The sequence below is a fragment of the Galleria mellonella genome, unplaced genomic scaffold (assembly GCF_026898425.1).
Source record: "Galleria mellonella isolate WM207_F2 unplaced genomic scaffold, CSIRO_AGI_GalMel_v1 utg173, whole genome shotgun sequence".
NCBI classification, from domain to species: Eukaryota; Metazoa; Arthropoda; class Insecta; order Lepidoptera; family Pyralidae; genus Galleria; species Galleria mellonella.
Genome location: NW_026442016.1, coordinates 6330158 through 6355693, shown reverse-complemented (window position 1 = coordinate 6355693; position 25536 = coordinate 6330158). Strand labels below are relative to the sequence as shown.

At 29.3% G+C, this 25536-nt stretch overlaps 1 protein-coding gene across 4 annotated transcripts in view; it reads right to left on the bottom strand.

Annotated features, from left to right (window-relative positions):
* LOC113515429 (oocyte zinc finger protein XlCOF7.1-like) overlaps positions 1–25536 on the bottom strand; it is a 60795-nt gene that overhangs the window by 8627 nt on the left and 26632 nt on the right. For 2 of the 4 annotated variants that reach the window (XM_026899627.3, XM_026899628.3), the window contains exons 2-6: positions 14689–14849; positions 12203–12394; positions 10845–11487; positions 9170–9366; positions 7941–8027 (exon numbers count right to left, since the gene is read on the bottom strand). In XM_026899627.3, the coding sequence (XP_026755428.2) occupies positions 7941–8027; positions 9170–9366; positions 10845–11487; positions 12203–12394; positions 14689–14829 (1260 nt within the window). In that variant the 5' untranslated portion in view covers positions 14830–14849. Of the gene's footprint in view, positions 1–2195; positions 5519–6233; positions 6664–7940; positions 8028–9169; positions 9367–10844; positions 11488–12202; positions 12395–14688; positions 14850–17186; positions 17469–25536 lie in introns of those variants that run through there. The other 2 variants (XM_026899629.3, XM_026899626.3) reach the window with 2 other exon arrangements.

Here is a 25536-nt window from a genome sequence, read left to right as displayed (position 1 = left end):
TGTTTAGGCTTGGTACTACGGTAATCTATTAAAATATTGGGTATTCATTGTATGATAACATCACAAGATTGGAATGCGCTAGCTACGGAGGTTGACAATATATATATATATATATATATATATATATATATATATATATATATATATATATATATATATATATATATATACCTATGCCACACCACTGTGGCACCATTTTGTCGGCAATGATGGATCTATACAAGCGTTCTTTTTAGCCACCGCGGAATACTAGTCAGTAATTAGGTACAGTTCACATACTTTGGTAAAAATTGCATCAATGATTACAAGTCTATACTTGTCTATACCAATAATAATATTTCCTCAAATTCATATGGCGTCTATGGCTGGAAAAGAAGATTAGATAGCCAGGTAAATCAGGAAATCGCATTGGAAATATTAAAGATGCCAGGTTCTCCCCTTCCCCTTTTTCCCTCTTCTTTCCTCTGAAATATCTACTTTATTGCAAAATATAATAGTATTTGCCCCGTGTATTTTTTTATATTACATGTTTGATGATCTTGGCTTTAATAACATAAGAGCTAGTGATTTTTCAATATTTTTTTTTTTATATCTTAGACCGAAAAATGCATTCAATTATTAATATAATAGTCTAGAAAAAGATAAATTTTGATTCCATCTTCGACCGTTAGGTGGCTTGTATAAATTTAACCCTTGCCGTACTCCAGGTGGGTACACTCAACACGATAAAGTACAACTGCTCGTGCAAGTCACATATGACCACATATCATAACGCAACCTACAATTTTCACCATAAAAATTACACATTGTCTCTATGCGCTACATATACTATGTATATTCCGTGATTTGCAGCCTTTATATAAGTCTTGTATAGGCAAGAGGCACTCTAAATATAAAACTGTGGTCACAATTTATTATATATATAAAAATGAATCTACGTTGTATCTATTTCAACACATGGAATATTTCGTGCTAGTGTTTTCTTATAAGTTATCATGCTCAGTAGGTACTTCGGAAATAATAATCTACATACATTTGAAATACATAATTATAAATTATATGTATTAATTATTTTTATTTGTGCTAATGGCGTGTGAACTTCGCAGGGACGTGGCAACAACTGGCAAATGTTAAAATTTGAATAACTGCACTTGAGGGTCGTATAAACTATTGCGTATGTATGTTACAAATTACTAACAACACTCACCACACCGCCTATATACACGAGAATACATAGAAATATAATTCTATCAATATCGTTATTTAGTTAATAAATAGTACCTCTGAAAGTTAGGAAACAAAATAGCGTTTCAAACTGCATTCTGTTCTACTATAAAAAACTATTTCGATAAAAACTCGTACAAATTTGTTATTTCACATCATTATCAACCATTTATTTATTGCTATTAATTATTTCTGTATATTGTAAATATTCAATATTTCTTAAAACAAGAAGAGGAACATTAATGAAGGTTACAATATTGCTATAAAGTTTGGTAACGTTCGACTCCGAAAAATAAAAAGAGTGCAGCTTTTCAAATCGCAACATTCTTGTGAATCATTTTTAATTAAATTTATATTGCGTCTTATACGTATCCGAACTCTAGCTCCGGGAAGTAGCGCATCTACCAATCTATCATCTAATATGCATTTACATGTGTGATTTTTAACAATAGACCAACATTAAAATTTATTTTCTCGCTCAGATATCATCGTGAACTCCCGAAACGTTATATTATAATAAAGTATGAATAATTTATCTTTCGAAGGTTCAATTTACTTGCAGTAATGAACGAACTAATATGAACTAAAACATGCAATGGTTTATATGGAATGTTTGGGTTGTTAAACTTTTGATGACCAGTATAAACCATGCACTCGACTACAGAAATTGTAACATAAATCACTCGTAGACATAATGACAGATATTTGGAAGCTTCCAGAAGACACTACCATAATCATTATTTCAATATTTAACATCTTAACATTCCATTAAAATGAAATTAAGATACATTTTGATATGCGACGGTACTCGAGGCCGATCTGGTACCTATAATTAGCGTTTATAATTTATTGTTTACAAATAATATTATATCTTATACAATATCGGTGGCATTCACATTTAAAATAAGTTTCAGGTGACAATGGAATCGTTTTGGAATGTTAGGCGTTTGTGAATAAAAAAAAATTCTAAGTACACTAATAGAGATGCATTTATTTTTCACTTAATTTTTATCTAGATAAATCCGAAACATACTTGAATAACACACGCCTTAACAGCTACTTGACCTCTAAAACTTAAATTAGTAATGAGATCTGTCAAGAAATATCAAAATATATTAAAATACTTATATAATGTCCTTGTTCATAAAAATCCTTGAATTAGGATGTCGTGTAATAATTTCTTTCTTTTATTAATATAAAAAAAAAAAATGATAACGCGTTTGCTCTGTATTGCAATTTAAATCTTATGTACAATGATACACAGTTGAAGTTAATGACAATCACTAATGGTAACGACCCTCAGAATCGTTTTAGAAAGATAATCACGATCGGTTGATCTAAAACCTAAATATTTAAAACCATTATCTGAGATGGAATTTTACTCCCAGATGTTGCACTCTTACTTTTATATATCACAGATCTTTTCCTATATTATAATCATAATACTTTCCATTTATAAATTTCAAAATAATCGATTACTATGATCTTAATATTATATATATAAAAAAAGTATTTAAAACGCCTACATTCGAAAAACTATAGATAAATTTTAAATAAAGTGATAATCATAGCCCAATAAATTTAGAATTTATAAAGTTGAATAACAAACAGCGCATCACATTTTCCCGAATATATAAATATGATATGTACCAAAAGATTATGAATTTCTATCGACTAGTAGAAATAATTTTGTACACAAGAAAAAATACAATAATTTATCCACTCATGTTTAAACTATATAATGTACTATTCAGCCAGAGAGTACCGTGAGCAAATCAAAATGGTTCAAGTAAATAATTTACGAAAAAACTTACAGACTAAAGTGAGCCAACATTCAATCAGTTCCAAATCAAAGCTTTAAATATATTTTAGGTTGTGATGTGTATATATATATAGCTTCTGAAATTATATATAGGTACTTATGTAGAATGTATACTTGTAGCCGATGTTATGGCGACACGTTTTATATGTTGAAACAAAACGGTGCCATTGTAAAATTAACTTTATGATCCATAAAATATCCCTGTATTTGACTCTGTTGAATTTATTGAACACAGCAATCGTAAAGAATATCAAAAGATTTGTGTATTAAATGTAGCTATAATCAACCAACTGTATGTAATTTAAAACAAAAGAAGTATTCTATATGTTATTTTTCACATTATATACGGACAAAACTTTTGATATATCCTAACTAAACGATGTTGTTCTGTATGAAAATAGATAGAAACTTTAATATATACATATTATATTATTCTTATATACTATGCCTCTGAAATCCGTATCTGAATAATTATTTGGGACTACCTATTATGAAAATAATTTCTTATTTTCAATTCAAACATGTACGAGGTATGGACAAAGAGGCATAATAAATCGGACAGAACTGAAACAGCGTTAAAGCTTTGATTCCCATAATCACACATCCACAACCCTCCCCATGTTTCCCAAATACAGAACTACCGAAGCGTTTACATTCTAATAAATTTCCTAAAAATTCGATATTATCAAACTATATGTTATTTACATTTATATGTCGTAATATTGCTTTTGAATTACCTCAGGGGAGCGTGCGTCGTATTACGAAAGACATAAAATTAGTAAAAATCTCAAATCCCTAACTTTTTTATGATTACCTATATTGAGTGCAACTTTAGTATGGTCTCTAATAATTATAATTAAAGCACTCATTATCAATCTTTAATTTGGTTTATAAAATCAACTCTGAAATGATTCTACTATAATAAATATGCAAGTCTCTAAAGATTAAGTCAGTTCTAAATTAATTATATGATATTTTACATTTTTTTTTTCATCTATGATTGGAAAGCTTTGAAATGGCAACCAAACAACTATGAGAGCTCATAAAAGTATAAAATTTTAGACAGTATATTGAAAAATAAGCTAAATAAATTTTTAAAGCGATAAATTTCAAAAAAAGTTATAAGAAGAAGTTTGACTTCTCTAGTTAACTTTGGCTATGCCGTCTAAGGGTCTCATAATCCAACAAGTTTCTCTTTATAATCTAAAGCGTAAAGAAAGCACCTAGTGTGAAAAGTTTAAAAAGAAGCAAATAAAAAAATAGAACGACCGGCTCGTCGCAAATAAACCGACAATAACAACTTCAATGTGTCAATTATCTATTAGTGAAATATCAAATATTATTCATATCATTCAGATCACAGTTGCGGCGTTTAAATCACATTCTTAACTAATTACAACATATTGTCCTTCTTTTGTTCATACAAATATCACTTCGCATTCACCATTGACTACTTAATCCAATAATAGCTATATTGGTCATATCTTGTTCTGTGATCAGTGAAATAATGGTCTAACATTTATTGAGTGTTAATTATACATTTTGTTATAATCTTGTACCATATACAATAGTTTAATATACTTATATTTGCAATTAGCGCAAAGTGATCTATATAACACATTACCTAGGATATTCATAAGGAATGTCTGTTTTCTGCATAACTAGCTGCAATTAGCATAGTTGTTTTTTTACGAACCAACATTGCTATTTATAGACAGCCGCTTTTAAATAACGATTAATTTTATGAAGTATTATTAAGTACTACATCAAAGTAAACAATATGTTCAGGATTATACTGAACAGTCTGTACCATTTAGTTGCTGCTATATTCTTCTTTGTAGTCAGTCACTCTAGTCAGTGTTCATGGTTGTGTAAATGCTGTACATGGTGGAATCTCATTATAGGTCTTCTTGCTCTAAATTGCCTGTCTAGAGTATTAGCAAGCTATCTGCTATGTTGGTGAGCAATTATTCATATTTATATTCAATATGACAGCTTACTCATCTCTCTCAGTTTAAATAATATTATTAATATTATATATTTGTCAAATTGAATGAAATACACAACCATTTACCTATATGCATAAAGGATATAACACTGCTAATACGGTACATTAATGACTAAATTAGAATAAATTAAATAAATGGAGAATGTGAAATAATAGCTAATATATAGTAGAAGTGTTTATATATGTTGTGCAAAATGTTAGGCCACTATTTCAACTTCGGTAATTTCTTACTAAAAGTTATTTCCAATAATAGCTTACACTATTGGTTAATAAATTCTGATAGGCTAATTGTGTACTATAGCCGTCCCATACTCATTGATGTGGACTTTCTTCTTCGGTGTCCACGGGACTCGGTGAAAGAAACTTTCGTGCGTATTTTGGATAGTGTGTCTTCTCGTGTGCTTTCAATATCGTTGATCGGGAAAATGTCTTTCCACATAAAACACACCGAAAGGGTCGTTCACCTGAAATTCAATTATAATAATTACTTTATTATTTATTAAATAATTTATCTAAATAGATAAGAATATTTAGCTGAAAATAAGGACAAAATATCGTGTAACTGTTACAGTTCTGTGATTTAGATACTCAGTTAAAGTATGTATATATGTAGGCTTTTAAAATATTAACCGCAGCGTCTCAAATAACAAAGTTGCTAATATAAAAATACTTTATTCACATTTTCAATATTTCGAATAAACAAACTAGTGTAACAGATAATAAAAAAAAAAACAAGAAAGAATGAAGATATTGAAATAATATATAACTTTCACAGCTAATCGTTAACTATCCATAACTATACAAAAAAAACATTTTTATAATGTTTGTATATATACATTTTTATATTTTTTATAATTTGGCAAGATTGTGCTTTGCCCCGCACTCTATTTTGAGATAGCATCTCAAATGCGTTCTGCAGAAGTAATTCTCAAAACAATGTTTTTGAAATTATCACTTCTGTACCCAAAATGTTTCTATTCTATATATATAGTATTAATTGTTTTACACATTTTATGCACAAGTTTCTCAAAATAATTTTAGTAATAAGATAATTTTTAGGATTGGATAGCTATAGAACCATACAAACTATATACAGTATAGAACACTTACATACTTTGAGCTACAATTTAAATATTAATTAAATAATTAATCTACAATAATCATATGTGCATAACTTACCCGTATGTACTCTACAATGGTCCTTCATATGATGTCTCAACTTAAACGCCTTTCCACAGAATTCACACTTAAAAGGTCTGTCACCCGTGTGCACTGGCAAATGTGCTATTAACGATGAAACGTCTGGAAAACTCTTCCCGCAAAACTTGCATAGCACCACGTTACCGGGCTCCATAGGCCCAATGTCCAAATCTATAGGAGTCTCTTCTGTGGGCATGTTCATGTATGTGGGTTCACTAAATTGCCCAATCATTGGTAACCCCATAGGTCTGGCTAACATCGCATCGCGATATTTTAATGTATCCAGCGTGTGTGTGGTCAGTATGTGCCTTGCCAGTTTGCTTTGGTGAGGGAAGGCCGCGCCGCAGTGTATGCAAGGGTAACCCCTGTCCCCCTCCTCAAGCCTCACCCTACCGGACCCATCGTACTCCTGCAACCACAAAAAAGAACATCAACTTCTTATCTCTCTTGTTCCATTTTACAAGGACCATACTGTGTGCAATATCGCTACCACTACTTTCTAAATTGAGATGCAGTCTCTGTATGTTTTAAATTTCCACTATCTAAGTAAGAAGTTGACGCTCATTTTTGCCCAAAAAATGTGCAGGAGTGATGCGGGGGCCGGGAGCCGGCTACGTGTAATGCCTTGTTGTATAGCAACCCGCGCGCGTACTGAATCATTGATTCGTACTAAAAACGTATGCATGTATATGGCCAGGTTAAAATAAAAGAAAACTGCCCAAAATATATAAACAAAATGAATGGATAAAAAAATGATGGCCAACAAAATGAAGGTCAACTTCTTGACAGCAAGGCATAGTACTGGATGTTCAAAATAGCACAGCATATCAAACAAGCATGCAAGTAACAAATTAATTTTTGACATAAACACCAACAACTAATAATAAATGCAAGACCGTCAGTAGGCAGTTTATTTTCTGCCAACAGATTTCATTACATAGAAAATAGATATATTCTATTGAATAAGAAACAATATAAATACCAAAATATTTTACAAACTGTTTAGTTAATTTAAATTATTAGAAAAAGTTCATTTAAGAAAGAAGATGTAGTGTATAAAATTTACATAATAATGTTGCTAAATATTTAAGTTAGGATTGGAATTTGTAAACTAGCCAAATTATAGTTTATTATATTTATATAATATTATCTTGGTTAAGTCAGATATACAGTTAGATAAAAAAATATATATTTAAATTTGTAGGGGCATGCAAAGTTAGTTGTATATTTACAATTTATTCATATTTTATTATATCACCAAAAAATACTATATTTGGTGATAATATATTGAAGATTGAAAGCATGCACAGAAAATATATTAAATTTTCATTAAACACTGCTTCAAAGTTAACATTATCTATTTCAGTCTCTTTTGTCATAAAATAATTATAAAAAAAAAAAACAATAAATTGTATTGAAATATAAAAATAAGCAATTAAGGCAAAATAATTAGTAATATTTAATAATATTACAATCAAAATTCTACTATTACTCGATTTTCAAATATTGTTGATTTTTATCTGTACTCAAATCAATAAATAATGAATGATTTAGAATTTGTCTATTTCTAAATTTAAACAAAGTATTAATTTTATTTGTAACTAAAATACCAAAGCAGTCACACAGAAATAATAAATACAACTACAACATTTAGAATGTAACATATATAAACATAAATATACATACCGATTCATGTTGCATCCGATACTCTGTTGAAGTCTCACCTCCTTTTTCTTCATTACTCCTATCCCAATCCACTTCTTTCTTCAGTGACTGTAATTATTTAATCAACATTTTAAATTAAAAATACAATAAAGCAAAGGTACAGTTTGTTACAAATAAACTTAACAAAATCATAACAAAATATTGGGATTGTTAATAAATTCTTAGTTCCTTTTAGATAATTATATTAACAATATCAGCAGTAATTGAAACTAAAGTGTAATGGAATGAAAAGTGCTACATATTATATATCTCATCCATAAAAATATCCAATATTTCATAACCTACTTCAGCCACTGAAGTATTTTGTCTTTTGCATTTAATTCTTAATTTGAAAAAAAAAAAGTGTAGCATAACACTCATATTATTTGAAATAGTTTTATTTTTATTAATAACACAGTAGACATTTTATTATGTCTATGGAATTATTTTAGTTTACACATAAAATACTTTTTTGTATGTTACTCCATACATATTTTCAGAAGTATGAAAGCTAATAAACATAATAACAATAAATAAACAAAATAAAACATATACAAGTCTTAAAGTTGGACCTTCAGGAACATAACAGTGAAAAGTGCACCCAATTTAGGAGCGTAGTTTTTGCATAATGCAGGAACAATCATACAGATAGACTGATGAAATTTCTAAATAATATTGTTTTAGCTTCTATAATCTTAGTAAGACCCTTTATATTAATTTTTTCTAAATATCTTCTATGTACAAACATTGTCTAGTTGCAATTTTATTATATTACAGTCTAAAACCTATGGATGTACCAGTTTCCATTAAATAGGCCATCAGGTTATTAATAAATAAACTTATATTCACATAATTGTGCATACCACTACAATTACAACAGGATGTCAGATTATTTGTCAAGAAATACCACAGTAGTGTAGGAAAAATAAATGTATCCACATTTCTTAGAAATAATTAAAATCTGAACTAATTGAGCACATATACACAAACATATAAATAACATTTAAACTCAAAAGCTGTCATACATATTTTTTTTAAATAGTACAGGATCAAACTCACAATCTGTAATATATCATGTTTTATATTTAAAAATAATTATTAATTTTGGTTAACATTTAAATATAATAAATTGAAATAATAATAATTGAATTTTTACATATGAAGAGATATTTCTTTAGTCAAGTAAATTGTAAAGAATACAAAATACTTACAAGGGGTACTTGTTGGACAGGTGGCAGTCCAGAAGGGCCAGCAATGGGTTCGCTTCTGGGACTGGGTAGTGAGGGGTGAGATGGATGTGGCAGACCTGGATGTGGTATAGCATTGAGCACGCTTAGTCTCTGCTCCACTGGAGAGTAGCTCGATCCTAGAACAGCACCGCTGTGACTGTTTATAGTCATGTTTAAACCTGAAAAATAAAATAAAAATTAAATAAAATATTAATTGATCTATGTAAAAGTTACTAACATGAACAATTTAAACGAAAGATATTTTAGGTAAAAAATATTTAAGAAATTTGCTATCTTACTTAGGTATATGTGGTGAAAACATTTTCAATAATTTTTTATAACACAATAGGTACTTCTCAGAATTGTAATTACATAGATTTATTGAAACACACAATTCTATCAAAAAAAGGGTTGTAAAAAAAATATGAGGTCAGAATAAACGTTCAAATCCCACAACAATATTCAATTACTATTTGGAGTAAATTTACTTCGCTCTTTAACTATTGTAAAACTAGGTACAAGAAAACAAAGTAAATAAAAAAGTAAAAAGAATGATGTATGTCATTTAAAATGAGAATACATGACATGAACAATACAGAACTGTGGATGACGTAATCTAAAAAAAATGTCTTTTTTATTGATTTTGCGCAGTTTCAGTTGACAATAATAGCACTAAAATTGCAAAATAACTGAATTAGTACTAAGTGAGATTTTTGTATGAATATGAATAAGATAATTTAATAATTATAATTTTATTGTTTTTTGTTTTCTCTTTTATAATTATGGCTTTATTAACATACACCAATATCATACAATATTATGCTATAGTCAGAACTAGGCAAAATGCAAAAAAATTACAAAATCTTTAATAAACAAAAAAAAATTTAGTATCTTAGAAGCAAAACAAAAACTATTCTTGTTTATAAAAACTATTGAAGACTATTTTCAACAGAACGCGCTTTAAGATCGCTAAATTAAGATTAAATATATTTATGTTAAAAAGTACTTTGAAGCTATAGGTATTTGTGAATGCTTATAGCATCAAAATACTTTTATAGAAAGTATTGTAATACTATCTACAAAATACCTCAGTATGTATTTTAACTACGAATTTCTGATTACATTTTATGGAAGTGACGGAAATATAAATACTAATTGTATTTCAATTACCTACCCACCACTGGCTGTTGTAAATTAGCGTTATATTCGCTGATGCGTAACTGTCGCCTGTTCATTAACATTTGGTATATAAACTGTATCAAGCCATACACACACGCAAAATACGTATGTATTTCCGATTACAAAACCGCGAGAAAAATAGTTCCAAGCTTTTTATATTTAAATAATACAATGCAAACTTTTGCAGTATACGCCTGCCCTAATGTTCATATTTATTTTGACATTGACAGATAAGACTACTGTATTAATGACAGCTTTGTGACACTCCAAAAGAGCGGGAATTTTAAAAATTTTACTAGTAAATGAACTTCTTAAAAGTTAATGTTTCTTGTTAATATTATTTACAGATAGACGTAATACGGTCGATATTATAACGTAAAAGTTCTGATGTACCCGTTAACATCAAAATTGCACATAGAATTTCTTATAAAGATTGAATTTTAGATTTTAGATGATTGTATCTAAGGGTTAAGCTTACCAATGTTATCATTTTGAGCTCCATTTGATCTTAAGGATACAGCATCGTCTTCAGGTGACGAAGATCGCATTGGATCGTCAGGCGGCTCATCTTTCGGAATAGGAGGATGCGTTAACGTTGGTGTTTCACCTGAGACTTCTGATCTAAATCGTCGCACAGAAAGCAGTGGGGATATTCTTGGGGGTGAGGCTTCGGGCGCCTCCCTTAAATCTCGTGCGTCTCGATTATCACGCAGATCCCGTGGAACTTCTCGAAAGTCCCGCGGCTCTCGAACATCCCTAGTATCTCTTAACTCTCTATGATCCCGAGATTCTCTTAAATCTCTAGGTTCTCTAGTTTCCCTTATATCTCTCAAATCACGGGATTCTCTGTCCCTGTGTTCTCGTGAATCTCTTGACTCGCGTACGTCTCGAGGATGACCATCTCTTGCTTCGCGATTATCTTTGGACTCCCTCTCCCGGGATTCTCTCGATTCCCTTTCACGCCTTTCTTCTTTCTCCCGACTATCTCTACTATCTACCCTTTCGTGGGGTTCTAAACACTCTTTGGTGTCTTGTGATTGGCACTCTTCCATTGGTTCCGAGACGTTTCTAGCCTCAATTCCAGCAGCGCTTAATGTCGTCATTTCAGCTAATCCTTTTACCTGGATTTATATTAAATGCATTTATAAAATCAGTTAAATAAATAAGCATGATAATAATTCATCATTCAGCAATATACTAAATTATTATGTCATATATATAGTTATATAATCGCATATATATTTAAAATATACATAACTGGAACTATATATTTAAAAAACTAATCTCTACATCCTTTTGACATTTCTAATATAACGACAGATATGTACTATTATATGTTTATAGTATTGTTTAAAAGAAAGTAAGAGAAAAAGGTGGTTTTGCTTATTTTTATAAAATTATTAACTGAGCAGACAAACGTTGTTTTGCCCCCTATCGCCACCTAAGGGTCACTTCTTTATTAGCGGAATAAAAATTATCCTATCCTGATACTTAATAATCTCAAGTTAAAGCAAACACACACACACACATTTACAAAATTTCATTAAAATTGATAGAGCGGTTTTAAAAATTAGGGTGACCAAATATCGTAACACAAAAATTTGATATATGTATTAAGATACACTAATAATTAACAATAAAAAGTTTTATTGTGAGTACCAAATTGTTATTATTTAATTTCATATACTGTTTTGCTACAAACTAATATTAACATTTTTGACTAAACAAAATATGCCAATTATTCATAAATATAGAAATAGTTACGTACACCTTTACCAATATAGAATTTAATAGAAAATGCTAAACTCTTAAACGGTGCTGATTTTTTTATCTTACTTGTAGACTTTCAGCAGTTTTGAGGAGAGCAGGAAGTTGACAGTACTGGACGTTGACTTCGCCCTTGTACATGAAGTCGACGAGCGTCCTCAGCTCCTCTAAACCGACGTCCTTAAGTATAACTATGGGATGACGCGATGGATGGTCCACGAATAGCGAACGGAAATACGATGAGCACGCAGACAGTACAACCTGAAACGTAAAAGATTTTTTTTTTTATATTTGACCCGATATCCGTGACGCAGCGGTAGACGTATTGATTTGCATAATGAAATCTCAGTTTCGATTCTCGGTCAGGCTAATTAAGAAAACCAACTTTTATAATTTATCTTTTTGTTGTCGTATACTGGGTTGTACTTCCAAATGTTCTGTCATTTGTCTTTTTACAGCATGCAATACTGATAAATTTAGAGGTTTTTAATGTACTGTCGTAAATAAAAACATTTGTTGAGCTTACATTACAAACGCTAACTAAACCCCACAAGATAAATCAACTTAATGTACTATAGTATTGTACACCTTAAAAAGGTCAACAATAAAGTCCGCGATGGTATATATCTATCTCTTAAGGATAATCCACAATAAATATTTTTTATCCTTTACGGGGGAAAAAATGGCTTATTTACGAAGTGATTTTAAGTAATACAGCATTAATTTTTATCCAATTAAATACCTTAAATACATTGTCCAATTAATATAGATAAATATTACAGCATGTAATTTAAATGAATATTTCCGAAGATATTACAGATTTAAAATGCAGGGACATAGCGGTGCGGCGGTACCGGCCCGTCCAGCGGCGCGTGCCTATAAATAGCGCGTCGAAGGCCGCGCTTTGCCTTATAACACTTTATCATGTTTGTATTGTCTAATGACAAAAAAGCTGTAAACGTTGTTTACAAGGACATTCTGTAGTAGATAGGTATATTTAGTATCAGCATTGCACACGTGCGAAGCTGGGGCGGGTCGCTAGTTTAAGATATAGGATATTTATATATTTAAATTTATATATTTAACTACGCGGGCATATTTGCGGAATACAACTAGTATTTTAATACTAATATTTTAATTATTATTTTATTTATTTTATTAAATAAAATACTAATTAAATACGAAAGTACTATAATTAATTATGAAATCTCTAGATACTTGAAATTTGATCACTGTTTATTCCTTTATTCCATCCATCGTACATAGAAAATTAAATTAAGTAAGGAAATCATAATTGTATCGAGTTTCCCTAACCGACTCTGAACCTTACTTATAGGCAAGAGATGCAATAAAATGATAAAATATTCTAGTCTACTAGTAATATGTTAATTGTAGAGGGTTACAATGGCAATAAGGGAATAATATTGTATTTTTAGGAGTAATAATCATATTTGTAGATCAATTTTATACGTCTATGTTTTTTAAATGAAACACAAATAAAAAAATGATATCGACATAATACGCAACCATACTTAAATTTACATATAATTTTTATTAATAGTGACTAGCAATATAACATGGAAGTTATGATTACAAAATTAAAATTGCAATACAATAAAAATTGTAATGCTTAGATATGACCATAATATACGAACTAAATTTATAAAATTAGAAAGTCATAATATTAGAAAGAAAGTCTGCAAACTGAGCAACTAATGATGTGTATCTGCTTTTCTTTATACATGCCGGAAAAACTATAAAAACCGTTATTCAACTTGAAGGAAATTCTACTTCGGTGAAGACAAAATAAGATGACTACAGTTTGCGTATATTAACACAGAAAAGGCAAAATATATTAAACACCGCTTTGCTTATACTAACTTATATAATAATATCAATATCCTTACGCAAAAAAAAAAAATATAATTTATTTAAATATTCACAAAGTATGAAAGTGTGTGTATAAAAATTGGTAAATACGTTTTCCTGTTCTCAAACAGTGAAATAAAAAAAATATATATCAATCAGAAAAAATGAGAATTTCTATTCTCACTCTCTCTCACTAGTATGCTTTACGAAATGTACTAAGACAGAGGTGACACTGTAATAGGTTAATACATTTTAGAATCAACCTGTAGGGTACAGGTTGATCTTACGCTGTATTAGCCGATAATCATTCCTTTATTTTATTTTTATTTATTAATTTTTACTGAATTCTATAGACATTTTCTACCAGCCAATCTTTGAAATGTGTAAGTATTCTCTATGATAGTTTAGCATTATAAAAATAATAATAGAAAATTAAAAACTACATACATACACATTCACAAAATAAACTTATAAAATTTATGATACGATTAAGACGAATAAAAATACCTATCAATCGGGCTCATTTTTATCGGGCTAAAACCTATTACTGTCTCTCAAGTTGGAGAAAACAATACATATTGACAAAATTTAAATTAAAATCGATTAAGCAATTTCGAAGATTAGCGTGAACGAACGCCATGACACGAGATTCTGATATATTAAAATTATATTGTAAATTAAAATACCTTATGAGCCCTTATCGAGGCACCTTCAGAGCAGGCAAGAGTGACGTCCACCAAACTCTCGTCGTGCAGCAACTGGCTGAATACTCCCAGCAGGTTGCTCTGATGATTGTTCCACCTTAGGCAATAGTGCTCACTTCCCATGTCTGAGCTAGCTCCCGCCGCTGAAAATTATTATTTTTTTCATTAATTCAAAATTACCAACTAATATACTATGACATGATTTAATTACTAACAGTCACACGCTTTGGCCGCATAAATTACGATAGAATCCTACATGCAACGATCAATTTCATATTCTATTTTTCATGAAAATCCATTCAACAGTTATATGATTATATGACAAGGATTCAAATAACTACCTCATTAGTTTATAAAAATCTTCTTTATAAAGTCTAAACTATTTAAACAACTTTGAATATACTTAAAAAAAAAACTAAATAAAAATATATAATTTTTTTTTTAAGAAAAAGAAGCACTTTAGAATCTGGAAATATTCTTATATAAGTAATAATATTGATCACGAATTTTTTTATACTTTATGCTTTATAGTGCTTCTTAATTTAAACGTAAATAATTTTAAATTGTAGGATATTCTGTTTGCCAAATTACATTTGAAATTGAGCCATTTATTCGTTATTGGATAATTAACACAAAGCATAACTAAGTATTCGACTGTAGAGAGAATAAAGATAATAATTTAGCGTGTAAATAGGTATGTATGTATTTAATTAAGTATCTTCAAATTTGGTAACGCCATGTCATGACGTTACCTTGATAAATTTTAATGTATTCGTATATCATAACACTAATATAAAATATCATTATTTTTAGTTATTAAAAGAAATATTATTTCTCTATGGTCTGTATTGTTTTCATTCAGCTTAAATATGGCGACTCTAGACTGTGGAAAACTTGTACGGTCATGTTTTTGTACCTTACTTTTCCACTTGTTTTCTAAATTTAATAAATGTGGTCTATATAAAATAAACTATACTTGATTAGATACAACACAGTTTAGTACTCTTTATTTGATGTTTGAGCATCGAAGTGGAATCGACGATTTTAAAAAAAATCTATAAAAGAAGGTACCTATTTGGATTATTTTTCTACGATTAGCCTTAGACAAATTGAAAATCAATTTTAAGCATGAGGAAGAATATCTCAATTCGGTCAATACATTTTTGTGTATATTTCGTAATTAAGTCAACAATTTCGAACTGAATAGTTATTTTTTTTTTGCATTAAATGTGTGTGTGTTAGGTCTTATATTAAATTTTCCTGTCTTTTTTTACAGAATAAAATCCTGCTTGTTGTCAAGCAAAACAACTAGATTACTAAATATACATCGGGCACATTATTTCATGTTCTAAATTCAAATATTTTAAGGTGCTGTCTTTTGAGAAGAAAAATCAACCTGTAACCTTCCTACTTTAGATTTGAAATAAGGTAAGTATTAAATAGTATATGTATAGTTTATGTAAATTATTTTCAGAATTCAAAAAGCCTTGAATTTCTGCGAAAACGGTTTAGAATATAATAGAGGACATAGCACGTGTAAATTTGTTATCAAAAAAAAACTTTTAATTGCACACAGGTTAAAATAAAAGACACTTATCAGCATACAAATGAATATGTACGTAAGTAGGTACTTATGATAAATTATTATCAATATATGCACCGATTGGTGGTATCGATTATGAATATAAAAATATACTTTCTCCTATTCCTTTTGTGTACATTAAATATATCTAACCAAATCCATGAGGTTACTATAAGTATTTATTTATATTTTATAATATAAACCTAAATTCTATAATACTTGTTATATATAATTGTAATACTTACAATTATATATATATATATATATATATATATATATATATATATATATATATATATATATATATATAATCATAAAACTTAAAAACATCGACTTAGTAAATCATAATGCATACTTGATACTTTACAACAGCACCTTTAATTTCAGAAATGAGATCCGTGAGGTTATCCATTTATAATAAAATGATATAACGGAATGCATCTATTATAGTTAAAAAAAAATATTAATTAAATCAATTATAGGTACAAGGACAACGGCTTTGGTCGATCGAATTAGTTTTTTGACCAAAAGGCCATTTGTCCAATTTGATTTCTGAACCTTCATGTATTCTCTACTTACAGATACAAATATAATTTAGTGAAATAACTAAATTTTAGATATTTCACAGAATAAGAATTATTTTTATTATACAGGCGTTAATTTTAACTTAATAACTAGTCTTATAATATTACGTTATATATAGACTATTAATTTTAATACACTATTTCTATAAGCTTGTCTAACTGATTTTAGAACCAATTAAATAGATTAATTTTAAAAATATCATAGCATAAAAATGTATTATAATACTATAGTTATCATTAAAAATCTTATTAAATAAATAGATAATTAAAAGTAGGAAATAAGGTAGGAAGATAAATTTGAAATAAGTACCAACCTCTACAAAAATGACAAGCAATAGCCATCTTCTTTAGGTAACATTATATTCTCCAGTGAACTTGGGAAAATTAGTCATTGCACGCATCCCAGGCGTTAATTACAGCTTTTACAGCACGTTCAACAGCCGGAACTGTCAGATTTGCTAATGAGAACTAAACAGCAGTGCAGTATATTTTCTGATTATAGTTTCGCGCCTCCACGCGTGTTGATAAATATAGACGTATGTAGTATTTAGGTGTAGGTGTATATGCGAACACGCGTGTGCGACGCAGGCGCAGTCAAGATCAAGGGCGCGCGATTGCGCAAGAGTTGGCGGTCGCACCGCGCTGCAACTCTGTGTGATGTCATCGGGCCGTCTGTGCCCCCCTCCCACTTCCATCACACCCGTTTCATAAAGGCCGCGGACGCGGAACATTCTATTTTTGACCATACTGATATTGCGTAGCCATAGCCTACCTGTCCGTAGTCGCGCCACCATCTAGGACCTTCTGCGCCTAATGATGCCATTAGAGGCTGGCTTCTATATACGTGCTTACGTACTCAATAGATCAACGATATAAATTTTAATAGAATTTATTACTGTTTTGGTAACCTCTATAACAATTTTTATAATTTTAACATGGGTCAAATTATGACTACTAAATTTTTTACAATAGATAGCTTTTATACAATTTTTTGGTAATTTAACATTAATTGTTTGTTATTTGGCCTAGCTGTCTCATCTTGGCTAACAAATAAATACCCACAGAAACAACTTTTGAATCAGTTTCCGTTATACTTTTTTACTTTATTTATATTTTTTAAGTGTAATATTTTTTTAAGAATAATCTTATATAATAAGAGTACTTTTTTAATTTAGTTTTAGTACAGTGTTTTTAATCGGCTATTCGAACTATGAATATATTTAAAATATGATTTTTAAATACATTCATTCATAAATTTTATTAAAACCGTAATTACTATCTAAGAAATTTACTTAAAATTTTTAACTTTTTTGCGTGATTGTGGCAACCAAACAAAGACTAAAATAGTCGGTGTGTGGGTATGTCTATCCCACTTGTGTTCCTACTGTACTTATTTGACTTTTTCAATTTGAAGAAATTACAGGGTACAGAGACACAACACTATAATCGTCAGAAATGATAGCTCATGAAGAGTACTGTTCATATCTATAAACACTGATTACCACTTTTCATCAGGTGGACCGTCAGACTATTTGCCATATTAAATCTCATAAAAAAAATGGTAGGATCTCCAACAATTTTCGTGTTCACGAAAAGTGGATTTATTTAAAAAAAATAAAAATATCATGTAGCTTCCTGTATTAGTTGTTCGATTGCATTCTTAATCCCAAAGTGATAATACTTTATATATACGTGACTGCATATTTAATATTTTAAACCAATACTGCAGCTAAGTATTTTATTTTTATATGAAAACAAGAAAACAGACAAAAAAAATTAAATAGTAAGTACAAAATGTTTATATTCTGAGACACTCTTATATCTAGCATAACTATTGTATAAATTTTATTTTTAATATCAGTAAATTAGTTTATTAAGTTTTATAATTAATATCAGTAAACTAAAAAATATTACTTGTATTTCTCAAAGCATTTAAAGTGAATTCTATGAAAGTCAAACTGTTAAAAACGAAAATATATTACTTTAATAAGCTATTAAAAATCCCGCTATTGAATACAGATCTCTCTCCATAAGACAAAAGTTTTAACCCTACATATGTTTTATTTTGTCACTTTTCAGATTTTTTTGGTCCTCTTATGACATCTTAGATATCATTACGAGTAGTAACGGTGGAATGATGTATCTTTAATCAAACACATCAGCACAGAAATATAAAAATTTAAAATTACATTTGTGACATCTGAATTTAAGATATAATGTGTAAGAAAAAAGTAAGGTAACCTTATTATTTTTATCAATCTGAAAAAAAACTTTTCCTAATATTTTAGCAGTCTTTGAGGCATCTATTAATCTAGCAATTATTAATAACAGAAAATGGGGGGAAAGGGATTGTTAGTAATGGAGACTGAGAATCCCATTGCTAGCAATATAACCAACCAGGTCGACCTTTTCACGGTTCCCTCTGGAAACTATCATGGTTAATTCCTGATGAGTTCATTATGATGAGCTAACTGGCCTTTTTTTCATTCTCATCTATCACCCTTCACTGGTGTTCCGCTAGCGTATCCCGTTAGCGCAGACGGGGTTACCATTCCATTTAAAACAAAAATAACCCATCTCAAAAAAAAAAAAACAGAAAATGTTTATACATATACTTAAAACATTTTAGCAGCATAACTGTATATGTAATAGAATGATCAATATTGCATCTTGTTTTTTAATAATGCTAGGGAAGTCCCTATCGTTGCGTAGAAAATTAAATAAATATTAGTTTAGTCCAAAAACCAACACAACCCATAATATTTCCCAACTAAATTTAAGCAATCATAGGCCATGCATAACACTTCACAACTTTTTGCTATTTACTCATTACATAAAATAATATTTCTACAAGCGGGAAAGAACATGAAATAACAGTAGTTAAATAGTTTAAGATTCACTTTTTTTTTTCTTAAAAAAGAAGCTCTAAATATAAGTAAATGTATCTTCATAAAGATTTTAGCTTAATTTCTAACCCACTAAGAAAAATATTGACATAAGTAGGTAAAAGAAAAGTCATTTACTTGTATTTTTTATATTTCTTTTACAACAAATTGCCATTTTAAAATTAGCAATTTGCAGTATTTTAATTATCTTGCAATGATACAGAACCCTCGGTGCACGGGTCGGAGTCACACTTGGCAAGTTTTTTATATTCATATATATATGTAATTCTTAACAACTTAATCAACGGGGAAGAACCACTATTTACTTCCTATGGAAGTAAATAATGGTGAGTACTGTATGTTTTGCAAATATTTACGTGTAGATTTTGTAATTAAAATGGGTTTTTAGACATTCCATTCATCATAGATGTATGGAAGATAAGTTTTCGTGGCATCTTAGTCAATAAATATATACATTTAAATAATATACATCTTATAAGTAGAAAATTAAATGCTTAAAAGTATTTGTTTTTTCTTCGAAATATTATAATATAAAAAAGGCCCGTGTCACGATGTTCGTTCACGATACAAATTTACCTAAGAGAAGTTACTTCAATGAGAGAAACTTCAAAGTTCCTCGAATTTTTCACAAAACGTACTTTTTTTACTTAAATGATATGTGCATGAGACAGTAACGTAGGACTTTTATAGGTTATTATGGGATAGTAGTTATTATTATTATCATAGTTGTAACATCCCATTAACATACCAGTGCTGGACACATGTATACCCCATGACTCTATAAAATAAGAATATTAGCTTACTATTACCAGACGGTTTCTATAATCCGAGAAAGTTAAATCTTATCGGAATGTATATTGAGATTTAATTAAATCAACAAAAAAAATCTACTACTACTATTATGATAAAATTAATACGAGACTAATACAATAGTAAATCTTAAAAATTGTGATTTACAAACAAATTACGATACAAGTGAATTGAAAATCCTCTCGTTTTCAAGAAAATTATAAAAAATTCAGAATATACGAAGATATTGAGTACCTAAGACATACGCAAAAAAAATACAGTGAAATGAGAGCATTCTTATTTTTAAAATTGCTTAAAAAGAAATAACTACCTGACTGACTTAATACAGCCACCTGCAACTAAAGTTGCTGAATCGAAAAATTATTAAGACCGGAGGCGTCTAGTTTTATATGAAAGTAGTTTTGGAAATTCCCACAGTAAGATAACGGATTCCATGCGGATAAAGTAGCAAAGATTTTAATTATTCAGTGACATTTATATTTGTTAAATAGTTATGTCGTTTGTTTATATGTGGACCCAAGTACTAAATTATCAAACGACTACATTTCGTTAAAATCTATCTAGAAATTTTTGCGTGATGTGTGCATGAACGCTGTAAAATTTCAATTTTATTATTATACTTACTAGACTCCACGACATTGCCTACAAGAATCAGTATATACTCGTACCTATATGTTAAGTTAGAATATAACCTAAGTGCTAATCACGTAATGTATCATAAAAGAAACCTTTCTATGTAACAAATTCCATTCAAATCTATTGAGCCCTTTAACATACAGACATTTTATCATCTTATCCAGCTTTAACGTTTATATAAAGAATGACATAAATGAATTAACTTTAAGAGTTATTGTATCACAACGGAAATTTTATTACTAATGTAAACGTATAAAAATGTTTTGTATAACTACCGTTTTTAATATCTTTCAAAAGATTAGTTATAATATTAATCCCGTCCATAAAATCGGCAAATATCTCACCAGAAAATATGAAACATATTTTTATAAAAAATTTCATCGCTTACCCGCGAGCAATGTGAAAACGTTCCTAAACAATATTATATCAATACAGTAGCATTTTAATGCTATTATAATAACCTTATTAAACACGTATCTATCATAATTTCAATTTTTATGTTTCATAGGTTAGGTTATAGTTTTAGTTATATGTTAGAAAAAATATAAATGAACGCTAGGAAGGAACCGGTAAATCTAAACAACATATTTTAATAGAACTTATATATCGCTGTGCGTGACCTTCGCCACACAATAGTGATGCTTGCGTTTATAAACGTGTGAACACATTGATGCTAGTACCACGCGTTGTCATACATGAAAATAATTGTTTTCTGCATTTTTTTTTATATTTTATACTATTAGTATTATTATTATACTTAACTCAATAAAATTTTTACTATATTTAAAAAATATTTTGAGCTCGGTAAAAATTTTGATAATGATTTTAAATACATGTCTCTTTTCTAACAATTACGATTTGAACTAATACGAATATAATATATATAATGTTTTTTTTTTTTTTGTATTAGTATTTTTATAGTGTAAATGTTGTCAAGGTCAATCATAAAGACAATGGAATTTCAGTGAGGAATATTCTCATTAAAATTGAAGTAGGTGCGGGGATTTTATACGTTAAGCTTCATTCATCATTATTATCAACCTATTTCGTTCTATTCCTCAATGCTTTCTAACTAATGTAGTCCTTTACTTTTTTCATCCATTTTCTTTTCGTTGTCCTGCAGTGATTGTTGGTCCATCTGAAAAGAGGTCGACCGATAGGACATTTACCTGTACGCGGCCTCCATTCTAATAGTTTTCTCCCCCATCTGCCGCCCCTCGCTTGACTAATGCGACCACGTTATTGCCACTTTAGCCAATTCAAATGAGGATTTTATTACCTCTACCATTTTCAGTAACAACGACCAATCTGTTAAGAATGCACGACTGAATAGAGAATTTTGGAAGAAAAATAAGTGACAAACCTGGTGTTACAGGCGTTCATAGGCTATAGTAATCGTTTACCAACAGATGGACTGTATGTTTCTTTGCCACATTCAAGTTATTCCATGATAATAAAAGTTCTGTCCTTATCAAACGAGTTTCATCTCTCCTTTTTCTATTGCTTTTCATTAGTCACTACATAGAATGTATGCTCGATCCACCTACATATTTATATGCCTTTTCTAAAATTTATAATAGAAATAATCAATATTTTTATTGCTATAATTAACGTAATTGTTCTTCAGAGAAGCAGGTTTTGAAATTAAGATTGGCCTAATGTTATCCTATCTCCTATAGAATTGGAATTCGAAGAAGAAAAAGAATTATTATAAAAGCTTACGTTACTTTATTAAATTATTTTTCTATGAAAATGTTATTTTTAGCAATATAAGTCAATTCAATGACAAAAAAAGCACTAGGTACACTATATATATGCCAGTTTCCTCGAATATATGTGTACTCGCCTTAACCATGCAGTCCGCATGCGATGCTAATATTAGGCCGCTTATACACATAACACCTACGTTTCAACATTATGCGGCTGGGTAGTTATGTTTTTATAGCTAACACTTTAACGTTTCAACAGTTTAGTATACCTAACTAAAATATTGTTGCCTATGTCAAAATGTAGCTCGGAAATAGTTAGAATTTCCAGGGATTTATTTACTTACACTTTTACAAATAAGAAATTACTTACTTTTAAAAATAAGAAATTTAATCATGAAAAAAATTGTGTTTAAAAAAGAGTTATGTAAATTCTTATATTATCTTATATTCTTATATAGTTTAAACAGATACAGAAAAATAGATATGCATTTATTAATATACCAAAATATATAGATAAATAGCAAATCTATGTCTTTTCTTTGTTTTACACTACAACTTTCACGGAAAATTACAATAATGTAACCCAAAGTGTTGAAAATCTGTCTGCCCATGAAAAACCGAGTCAGCAAGTTGCTAGTTGTAAAGAAATTACATTACTTTAAGTTTGAGAAAAGATAGCCCCATTAGTTGTAGCTATCAATTACTGTCTCAGATATAATTATTACGGAAAAGAGCCACTTGATTCTTGATTCTATTCATAATAATTTCCGCCTACTCTTTTCTACTGTTGCACCCCCTCTATAAACTACTGTAAGAAATTATCTTTAGCTACTACCTGCCATGTAATTAGACTTCCTATAGTCTGTGCAATAGACTTAAATGAAAATATAACCGAGTTTCGTTGAAAATATCATAGAAATACTCGTTAAAAGGAATTAGAAACAAATCGAAATATTCAGTCAATCCTTTCGTTATTTGTACTACTATTGGGCATCAACAGATTGCCTTATGGTCAGGTCATTTAATTTATTTGTTTAATTTTTCGCTAAGTTGAATAGCTCTACTTTTTGTCTGTACGAGATCTACACTCGTTTTTCTTTATACCACTGAGGTAGCAAACAAGCATATGGTCCATCTGATTGTAAGCGGTTACCCTAGCATATGAACGCCTGCAATACCAGGGGCATTACGCGCCTTGTCGATCCTGACGAAACTTCTTTACCCCTTTTTTGATGAACTTATACTTACTTACCTACGCTCTCTTTTTCCAATGTGTTTCATCAAATATATTTTATACTTTATAGATATTATTAGATTTTATACTACATTATTTTCGTTTATGTAAATGTCGCAACTGTTCTCACATATATCGCAAAACATGTCTTGTTTGCAACTACAAATATGTATTAGTAGAAACGAAGAAATAGTCCTTCGACACTCGTCTTCTTATGTACATATACTGTGGTGTATAGACAGATACTTTATACCATATTATGGTAGTCTTATAAAAAAGTCTTATATTCAAATAATGATGGCACCTGAGTATAACACAGATAAAGTAATATTATTCTTATTATAACTAGATAGACACCGTCATTATTTAGTTTTATTTAAGCTATTTTAATAATTATATGTATATCGTTGCAAGTGATATAATTTTACGGGAAAAAAACAGTCTGATATGAAATAAAAACCCATTTATTTTATACTTAATATGTCTAGATTGCATCTCGTTGTGGATATATATGTATTATTTATTTTAAAAAAGTTAGATTACTAGCTAAATTAACTTTAAAATACAAAACTGTGTTAGTTTAACAGATCTGAAGGTAAAAACATATTTGTCTTCAAATTTTAATTGTTAGATATATTCCATTATTAGATAAAGTTTATCTGTAACTTGAACATATTTATGTAGAATATAAAAACATGGCGAATTATAATTTGATTCAGTTTTATATAGCGTATTGTTAGATTATTATTTATAGATAAATAAATACCAATCTATTATTAGACCTTTACTTGTCACAGCGACATATTTTTATTACATGAACCATTCTTATAGTGTATATAATACAAATAGAACACTTGTGGAAACATCTCGATATCTGACTGTCTGCTAAAAAGGCTATTTACAATAATTTATACAATTTATTCAATGAAATTAAGAATGTAACTCAAAAGAACATTTTTATAAATATTCAAAATTCTGTTCCATTTCAGTCGAATTGAAGTAATCCGTTTTTATAAAAAAAAAAATATAAATAATAGGTAGTCAAATACATAACAATATAAACGTGCATTCTTTATAAAACTGATTGATTACTTCAGTTAAACATGCAAACAAATATCTTTGAGTATTATCTTTTATCCAGGTACAATTATTTTCCCCTCACAAACCTCAAAATATATTTATTTGCATATTACAACAGACAGACAAACAAACACAATTTACATAACAATGGAGCTGTCTCTTGATTATAGAACCTTAACAAGTACAAATAAATTTAATCACGGTATTGATTAAAAATAGGAATAAGTTAACCGCCTCTATCTTGATTGACTCTACAAAAAAAAATACATTTTTAATTACATTGTTACTT